The sequence below is a fragment of the Talpa occidentalis genome, unplaced genomic scaffold (genome assembly GCF_014898055.3).
Source record: "Talpa occidentalis isolate TD23 unplaced genomic scaffold, MPIMG_talOcc4v2.1, whole genome shotgun sequence".
NCBI lineage: Eukaryota > Metazoa > Chordata > Mammalia > Eulipotyphla > Talpidae > Talpa > Talpa occidentalis.
This window is the reverse complement of record NW_026555331.1, coordinates 87,975,592-87,985,405: the sequence shown is the minus strand read 5'-3', so window position 1 is coordinate 87,985,405 and position 9,814 is coordinate 87,975,592. Positions and strand designations below refer to the sequence as shown.

At 40.1% G+C, this 9,814-nt stretch overlaps 1 protein-coding gene across 2 annotated transcripts; it reads right to left on the bottom strand.

Moving 5' to 3' along the window:
• Window positions 1-409: 409 nt before the first annotated feature.
• TAC1 (tachykinin precursor 1) lies at window positions 410-8,224 on the bottom strand. 2 transcript variants are annotated; one of them, XM_037512997.2, is made up of 6 exons: window positions 8,093-8,224; window positions 6,977-7,073; window positions 6,459-6,503; window positions 5,797-5,820; window positions 4,208-4,261; window positions 410-1,010 (listed from the first exon to the last, which is right to left on the bottom strand). In XM_037512997.2, the coding sequence occupies exons 1-6, from the start codon at window positions 8,213-8,215 to the stop codon at window positions 961-963; spliced, it is 393 nt and encodes a 130-aa protein (XP_037368894.1). In that variant the 5' UTR covers window positions 8,216-8,224; the 3' UTR covers window positions 410-960. The 2 variants fall into 2 exon arrangements, with proteins under 2 accessions (XP_037368894.1, XP_037368948.1); XM_037513051.2 differs by lacking the exon at window positions 6,459-6,503.
• Between the last annotated feature and the right edge of the window lie 1,590 nt (window positions 8,225-9,814).

The following is a 9,814-nucleotide window of genomic DNA, read 5'->3' as shown; positions in this document are numbered from 1 at the left end:
GAACAGTATTGCACTGATGTTTTATTCAATAAGGAAATAACCAGTAAAGCGCATCTTTAAAACAGATTGTTATCCTGTTTGTAGAAGGAAATATAGGCATGTATAAACAGAACTTAGTCTTTACTCTTTAGATTCCCAGATGTAATTATGTAATTGTTTTCTCCATGAATGATCTCATGACAAACGACTTAGCTAAAAAATATATATATATATATATATATATATATGTGTGTGTGTGTGAGAAAGAAATTGAGATTACACTTTAGTCACTTTCCTTAAGGAAACAAATTAGTAGCTTTATGTTTCATTATTTAGCCGTCAAAACAATTTTGAACATATTTCATCTACTAAAAATAACCAACAACTGCTGATTTGATACAAATGTTAATAAAAGAATAAGACCCAGTTCTCGAGATATTTTTTCTTTTATTTAAAATGTTAACTATCACAACACATTATACAATGAAATGAAGACCTTAGAATCACATTAAAACTTTTAAAACATCTCTATATACTCACAACACATGAAACATGCTGCAGGGATACAAACACAGTTTGATACCAAATCTAAGTACATTTCCACTGTGAAAACAAATAGAGAAGTATCGCCAGACTGTGAGTTTCTTCCTTTTCAGCAGCTGATCTGACTGCTTCCAAGAACCAAAACGGATTTCTTTCTTTGGAGACTTTATCAGGAACAGGTTTTTACTATTTCACTTGGACACTGTGCTTTGTTGGGAAGTTACCACAGATTACTACTCTGAGGGAGTCATTATATTAGAATTATAGCACACTTTTACAACACATATGGGCACAATATGAAAAATAAACACTTCTTGAGTTTTAAACTCAAAACAATTATTATTAAATAAATAATTATTCCTCGTAGTGCAAGTCTCATTTTTACCTTTCATTGGCCATTAACACAAAGGAAGCTCGATAAATAATACACTAGGTAGTTTATTTACGTCTTCTTTCATAATTCTGCATTGCGTTCCTTTCATAAGCCACTGAGAACAAAGAGAAGGTAAAAGACATTTTAAGAGGATTCATCGAGTTTAAATTCAAGGCATACACAGTGATTTATTTGAAACTCATGGTGACTTTTTTTTTTTTTCCTCATGGAAGAATTTCTGAATTTTATTTACACATCTTCAAATTCTGCCTCAGTCTGAATCCTGATAGGAAGTGGCCTACCTGCAGAGTTTGTGGTTGTTTTGGTTATCCATCACATACCCAGTGCCCCAAAAGCATGTTTCCACAATATATGGCCATGTTGCTCCTCAGCAGTGTTCTCAAGCTGTACAGGACCATGGTACATTATAAAGACGTCTAAAACCAGCAGTGGTAGTAAGATTACAGCAAAATGTGGGACTTTGATTGGAGGACAGAATCAATCATCTATAGGCCACAGGCCAAATCCAGCTCCTCCATAGGTTTTTTGTTTTGTAAATAACACAGTACTGAAACATGCCACACCCATTCCTTTGTGTATCGTCTGCGACTACTTTAGCATTACAGTGGAAGCTCTGGGTAGTTGGAAGCTGCAGGCTTCACAAATCCTAAAATATTTCCTGTCTGGCTTTTTTCAGAAAAAGTTTGCTGATTCCTATTATCCCAGTACCTAGTGGAGAGAGGCCCTCTTCCTGTCACGTGGATGCCTCCCAATGAGGGATTGCTTTTGAGACTAAAACCAGCCTCATTCTCTGTAGGTAGGTCCATTTGAGTCATCTAAGTACAACACAGTTTAACTTAACCTCCTGGCATGCTAATGGCCTGAGAGAGTTTAATCCAACTCTACTTAACATAGGTGGCTAGTAATTTGCTATGACTGTCTAGCCACCCACAAAAGACAAAATTATATTATATTCACACGATATATTTTACCTATTCTAAGCAAAATTTCAAAGTGTTCTGTGCCCATAAAATGGTAAATATTATACTATTGTATCAAAATATTTAAATCTATTTTTTAATCATTTTAGATAATCCTTTACATACTCGCATAATAGTGAAATTGCTGAACTTAAAAAAAATTCAGTATGTCCTGTAGAAAACACTAATTTAAATAGAAACAGCGATCCAAAAGAACTGTGAAAGGCATCACAGGTGCCATTCTAAACACTTTTCTCAGTGAGAGGATTTGTTGAGAGAGAAGGTAAAGGTTTACAGTATTGTCGGTTCTTTCTTTTATCACTGAGAGGATGCTCTTTAGCAACCAACTATCATTTAGATTAGTTACAAGATGAATGTTTTATCAATTACATATGTCCTTCTGGAATAGAACAGTCTGAGCCCCAAACTGGGCAATTCTGAAGGAAGGAAAACACATCATTTCTTATCTTGGTTTGTTTGCATTAGGAGGATGACTAGTATAAATTCAATTCCTGACAAGGTTAAAAGATTCTGTTCCTCAGAAAATTGAGGAGCTGAATGCTAATATTAGCTAACCAAACACAGATGAGCGATTTAGCAGGAACATGTCTTCTTAAGTGGAAGCAGTTTCCTCCCTGGCCTCTAAACCCTATGAAACTGTATGTAAACTTTTATGTGTATGAACTGTTTAGGGTTTCTTCAGGAAGAGGGCTTCTGGATATGTCAGATTGTCAAAGGGGTCTGTGACTACACATGGTTAAGAACCAGATGACTGTAAAGAAGAGTAGGATAACTTTGCCTCAACTGAATATATGGAAAAGTCTCTGGATTACATTTTGCCCATTTTTTCCTTTCGTATTTTCTTAACTAAAATGAAGGAGCAGATTTAGTCCTAAGTCAGTTCTGACTCATCACAGTTATTCTATTTATTATTTTCTATAATTTTATTATTTTAATACATTTAATAATATTTAATCAATTCTAAATTGAACAGTATCTCTGTTATTTGTAAAGTTAAGGATGAAACCTGTATTAGTTCTGGAGTGGAGAGTTGATGGCCAAAAAAATTATTAAGAAAACAGCAGTTTTCTTAGTAAAGGGTTAGTATATACTTTTGGTACAAATGAAGTCAATGTAGTTTAAATTTACATTCCAAATAAAAGCTGGAAAATAATACATACTAGTAAAACAATTTTAAAATTTTCATTAGGCACAGAGGTTACATCTTTAAAATTTAAATTTGAGCAGCCTGAAAATTTCTTAAGAAATACAAATGTAGTTTCTAAATGTGAAAGGTAGAAAACCAATGTAAATACTAGAACATATCACTTTTGTGTGACTTTTCCAGATAATTAAGAATCAAACCAACACATATAGATTTGTAATATTCTAAATGGACAAGATAGCTTCTAATTTACTTTCTAATTAATTGCATGATTAGTATTGTAAGTCTATTTTCACGGAGGGTAAAATAAACAGAATTTGAATTGCTTTCCTGAAGAGCCTTAACTAGAAGCTATAAGGCTTAAATGTACTTAACAAAAGTTCCATGTTTATGAAAATGATAGAGGGGTTATTTCTCCTTGAAAATTATGTGATGGATGAGTTAAAAAATGAGAATTTTCAGATATATGTATGTGACACATTTACATAGAAGATAGAAACTAAATAGGAGAAAGGAAATATATAGTCATTATATCAAGTGGAAGAGTTGTTTAGAATGAAAATAGGATATATGGAATGTTGTGGCATTCCTGCTTGCTAATGTAGTGGCTTTAGAGCCAAACCGATTATAACCATCTAGCATGATTTGATTATCTCCCTTTTTGAAGGCACTGGAATGGATGTTTAGAGTTTGAGATTCTAGAACTCCACGAAGGAATGATTTGTGTTAATGGAATAGTTTTGTTTATTTATTTTTGTGTGTCGAAGGCTACCAGATGCAATGTCTGTAAGACTTTCAAATTACCTTGGTAACAAGTGAAAAATCACTCTTATTTCCCACACACCATGCCTCTCCCCACCCTTATACCTTAATTCAGTAAGGTTACATGTGGTCTATTTAGCAGATATGAGGGAAAGATTATTAGACTAGCCCAAAGATTCAGGTTAGGTAATGACTAAATGGGGCAGACACTGGAGATGCGAGAGGTTTGAGGAAGATATATTGTAAACCCATTCTTGGATTTATTTATTACAATTAGATTTTTTTTCACCATAATACTCATTTTAAATTTATTATTCCTTTTTAATGTTTTGAAAACTGTTCCTTAGAAAGAAAATAATAGAAATAGATTTAAGTTACTATTTAAAGTCATGGTTTTATACATACCAGAATTTAAAGCTCTTTTGCCCATTAGTCCAACAAAGGAATCTGTTTTATGCCCTGGAAAAATACATTTAGGGGTAATTTAATATGTATGTCTTTGAGGAAATAAACTGTTATAGCTAGTACCAACAATAAGCAAGTTTCTGAACATATGCCTATATATAAATATATGTTATTTCAAATTTTGGTGAGCTCAAAGAAATAAAGACTCTTGGTAAGTTATCAATGATTCAAACAATACAGTGAAAGTACTTTTTTCAATTCAATAACTAGATATTAGCAAGAACCCTATAGTCATATTAAATTTTATCTGTTTAAAATGTTTTAAACATTGTCTCTATTTGAGCTAGTTTTGGTTTTTAGGGAGTCAATTTCACATTTGTGTGATAGAGAAATATCCAGGTTTATCTCTTCTTATTACTCAGTTATGTTGTATTTCTCAGGAAATGAACCTAAGTTAGTGAGATCCTTATAGTTGTTGACTATAAACTTCTAAGACATCATTATTTCAGTTTTATTCAGTTAAAAAAAATCCTCCATTTGGAGAAGTATTTTAGTTTCAACACTAATAAAATTATTTTCATTATATGGAATTTTGCTCTGTATAATTCCCTGGAAAGTCAAATTGTTAGAAAGTAAACATGAGTAACATTTATTCACTTTCAAAGAAGTCTTTGGAAATGGTTATTTTGACTATAGAAAGAGAATGTCTCTTGGCTTAAAACTCTATCTATTGAGAAAAGGGTTGTTTTCCTAATGTGGCCTCACTGCCATCCAATGAACCAAAATCCAGGCCAGAGTAAGTGATTAAGATGGACCCCTGGGATATCCCAATATGATTAAGATGGACCCCTGGGATAGCCTGTCAACACTGGTTCCATTAACTGGGAATCTGGGATCTAATGACCATCAAGTGTCACATTCTGCCATTTTCACTGCCCTGAGAAATATTACACTCTACTTTGATTGATTGAGGTTTTCCCTTCAATTATGTGTTCAAAACTGCATTTCTTTCGATCTTTATATTTTAGTAAGTATGGATTCACTACTCTTGACACTCTATCCTCTTAATTGGCTGCTGGATTACCCTAGTAATAAATGATGTTATACGATCCAGCATACTACAATGAATTGCAAGAGGCTATGCTTTTCTATATTTTTGCAAAGGAAGCAGCAATGGGAAAGAGGAGTGTGTGGGTGAACTTTTTTTAAACCCCTGGCATTGAAATTCCTATATCTAAAACTAATAATTTATAGAACTTAAAGTGTTTCCTTTTTTTTTAGCATCTTAGAATAACAACAAACAATAATTCACAATTTCTGTGTGTCAGGAACTCAGCAATACTTTAGCTGAGAAATAAAGGATTTTTAACATTAATGCATCTTTTTTTGGTAAGTATGATATTCAAAATGACAGGGCTTTAAACAATTATGTTCTGGATGTAATTGAGTCTCCTCCATTCTTACATAATCTTAATTAAAAATATTAAGTCTTAAGCTATGACAGAAAATAAGACCAGATGTTATATAAAGTGGAATTCAATGTAACTTACATTTGTTTTTGATAAGTGTCAAAATAATCTTGAACTTACTTTTATGAGAGATCTGGCCATGTCCTAGAAAATAGAAAAAGAAAATTAGCGAACACTATAAATTTGGGTTTTCTTAAATTATGTTTATTGAGGTAACATTGATTTACAGCACTATGTATATTGTAGGAACATACACTCACAATTCTGTAAATGTATGTCATCACACCATGCCTACCACCAAAGCCCCGGTAATTCTCCATCATAGTCTACTGCAATAATTTGTTTTAAAGCTGCTATCATATCTTTTAAAGAGAATTTAATATAAATTGATTTTAAAAAGTACACTATTTCCCATTCACATACTAGCCTGAGGAATATAGCAGAACCATAAATGCTAACCAAATTATTAATAATAAAAACAAACTATATTAACAAACCCAAAGGAATATTTAAAGTGCTTTCTCTGGGCTACTCAATCCAGGACTCAAATCCAGGATTGCCACACTCCTGAGACCTATTAATAATTGATAGGCATTTTCTGTTTTCTTGTAAAAAACACATCTTCAAGGTGGCTCATCAGTTGGATGCTCAGGAGAGAGATGCAAATCCATCTCATTAAATAGACATAATCAAGAATCTGTATTTCTGCCCATAAAAGACAGTCTCGGCTTTCCTAGGTGTACATTCACAATACTGTAACAAAGATTTATAGAAATGTTTACCATAGAGAGCCTTTAACAGGGCGACTTGTTTTTCAATTGAGGAATCTGACAAGAGATGAATTGAGGTTAACTATTTACAGGTTCCACCCCGTGGTGTGATGAATTCAAGGAAACTGAATATTACTATCAGGAGACACTGAACACTTAAGTGCACCCCAATGGTTTAAAATCTGTTTCCACATGCACTTAGACCATTCCGAGTACAACCCCCTGGGGACCCAGGCGCCTTCCACCTAAGTTGGGATCTTCATTCAAGGGAGATTTTAGCCAAGGCTGGATCCTGTTCGTGGTGGTTTGGGTCACTCTAATATTGTGAAGCATGCAAAAAGGATCTCTCCCTCCCTCCATGGGCAACTATGTGTTTGAGTGAGGTGGGGGTCAGTGGGGTGTCCGCAGTCACACCCCTTTTTAGGGTACAAGTAGCTATCTACTCAGAACAAGAGACAGGTGCTCCGAGAAGTGGCAAGGAGACAGGGCGGTTCCCCATAGTGCCAGAGAGGGATGGCCGCCCATCTCACCAGCATCCCGTTTGCCCATCAATCCGAAGAACTGCTGAGACTTGGGTCTCCGGGCGATTCTCTGCAGAAGATGCTCGAAGGGTTCAGGCAGCTCCTCCTGCAGGAAAGGCGCAGGGGCAAAGAGGTGTGTGGGAGCCCAACGCTGGACGCCCAGAGCCCGCAGCCATTCCTTGGGTGCGCTCCAGCCCCGGAGCTCGGCAGGCGGTGGGGACCAGCGGGTCTGGCCGGGGAAGCCTGCTCCTTGGAGAGGCAAAGAGAGGCCGGGCTTCCCCGCACCGGGACTGAGTGGAGGTCAAAGCAAGGGGCTCCCTCCCTGAACCGATGCGGGTGGAACTCGGCTCCAGCGCCGCCGCCTAAACCCACCAAGCCCTGCACGCTTTCCGCTTTCCTTTCGGAGCGGGAGACCTCTGGTCGCGGGAACCGACTTGAGACACCTCAGCGCGCTAAACGCGCACAGGTGTGTGGGGGCTGGGGAAGGGTGACGACGCTTGACAAAGGACCCGAATGGCGCGACTCGCACTGTTCCCCGGAGGCACGATCCCTTGAACCAAGGATCCCTTGAGAGCCACCTAAAGGAAAACTTGGCGGCTACGTCCTCAGGTCCGTACAAATAAATGTCAAGACAGGGAGTTAGTTTTCCTCCCACCTCTGCCCGCTAAGCCCCGGGTAACGAGCCCCTTGCCCCTGCTTCTCCCTGCGACCAGGGAGGGCTACTCTGCCCCCGCCCAGCTTTTTGCAAATACCTGGTTCCTGCAGCTGGACCTGAGTCCTCGAAATTCCCATTTCTAAGGGACCAAACCCCTGGCACCATAGAGGTGACTCATTATGCCCTGTTTTAGTGAGAACCTCGGGCTCAATGAGGAAGGTCCCATCCTCTAAGGGAGTTCCTGAAATCCGACGGTGCAGCCTTCGGGAGGAAACTTGGGTCTTGGCATCAATAACCCGCGCGGGGCCCATGGAATGGCGGTCCTTTCCCCCCACCCCTCGCGTCTCCAGCTCCCCAGGTTGCAGTGGCCCTCCTCGGGGCCCGCCGGCCTGACCCGGGGGCTGGACTGGGAAAGTGACAGCTCCCGAGGCTGGAACAACAGCGCGACTCGACTTCGGACCGGGTCTCACCTTAACCTGGTCGCTATCAGACCAGTCGGACCAATAATTTAGATCATCGTTGGCTCCAATTTCTTCTGCAAACAGTTGAGTAGAGACGAGAAAAAAGACTGCCAAGGCCACGAGAATTTTCATGTTGGATTTCTGGAAAAAGTGGGGGCAAGAGATTGAGGAGAGAAAAATGTTGGGGGTGGCTACCCCGAGAGTTGGGGGAGCAGAATTTTAGCATCCACAACAGAGCCCGGGAACGCTTGACCCAAAATAAACAGCTTCAGGGTTAAGAAGTCTCGCCTGTACCTTTATAGGGAAGAGAATCGCGCCCCAAAGCTCCTCAGATCCCCTTCTTGGATCCCAACTTGCCCAGTTCTCCAACCCACCCACCCACCCGCGCAGCCAGGAGGCTTTGCAGGTGCTAAACAGAGGGACGGGAGCTTTGGGAAACCGTCTCCCAGGTGATTCCCCCGCGGTCATGCCGACCCCTCCTGCCCCGCAGAGGTCCCCTCGCTGTCCACAGCCGCCACCTGGGAGAGCGCGCGGCGGCCGCGGCCGGGTTCGCACCGCGCGGGCACTTACCGCGGAGGACGGGTCCGCGCGCTGCTGGGGCTGGTCTGGACGCGCTCGGGGCGCTGCGCACTCCGGGTGGCCGCGGCGGGGGAGAAGCAGGTCGCTGAGCGCTGTGGTGCTCGCCTGGTGCAGCGCAGTTTTTATGCGAGGCTCGACGAGCGTCGAGACCCACGTGACACTCTCCCCCACGCGACTTTCTGCTCAATATTTAATTAGCCGCCTCCTCTCCTTGCTTGCGTCTGATTGAGAATTTCCGAGACGGTAGGCCGTCGGTGCCCATGACATCCGGACCCAATTGGGTTCGAAATGACGCAATTTTAGGAAAATCGAGATCTCGCCATCCAATCCCGAGTGACCACTCTTCTTCCGTCTGCACGTCTGACGCCCCCTCCCCTCTTCTTCAGCACCGGGTTCCATGACACCTGACATTACTCATCAAAATAGAGCAAAGTGACTCATCCCTCGGACTTCGGCAACTTTTCTGTCCCTTGAGACGTCAGGCTAAGTTGAACTTTTAAGGTTGACTTCTGGTATTAAATGTCGGAAATCTGGGGGAAAGGAGCGCTTCAAAAGGGGTGTGTGTGTGTGTGTGTGTGGCCGCATCTTTTCACTTCTATTATGCTTCCATCTGCAGAATGCCTTAAGTGTTTCCGATATTCTTCTATGAGCAGAACATCCTTACTCCAAATCAGCTAGCATACTGGCGTTTCTCCGGAATAATGAATGGCTTTTCAGTCCCATAGTATTTCAGACAATGGAAATATTTATTTCACATTTTGCAGAAAGGGGAAATGTGGCATTCAACGTAGAACTTTTATACTAATGCAATTCTAGGATTTTTTTTTATTCCAAGCTGCGTTCTCCTTCTTCTAACATTCAGGAGTAGGAGTTGGAAGAGGACATTTTTCGTTTCTCGTTCTTGCTGAAGGCTAGGAAACAGGTCCTACGGTCTACAGGAACCTTATTCATTAAAAGGCTCTACAGAGCATTCATAGATTTCTCCTGTATGGAAAAGTCGTGTAATGGAGATGCTAATAGGGAAGTCATCAACAACATGAAACTAGTAGACAAATAACATCTGTACAGAAATCACGGCTTTGCATGGCTCATGGTTTGCCTTGCAAGAACGTATCTTTCATTTCTAAATGGATTAAGTGACCTATCTTGGAG

What these genes read in the sequence shown, in the direction of transcription:
- TAC1 (XM_037512997.2), bottom strand. Translation starts at nt 8,215, where the DNA reads ATGAAAATTCTCGTGGCCTTGGCAGTCTTTTTTCTCGTCTCTACTCAA. An exon ending in CTGATAGCGACCAGGTTAAG is followed by an intron (nt 7,074 to 8,092) that starts GTGAGACCCGGT and finishes CCTTTCCTGCAG; the next exon opens with GAGGAGCTGCCTGAACCCTT. An exon ending in CCTGTTAAAGGCTCTCTATG is followed by an intron (nt 5,821 to 6,458) that starts GTAAACATTTCT and finishes TCTATTTTCTAG; the next exon opens with GACATGGCCAGATCTCTCAT.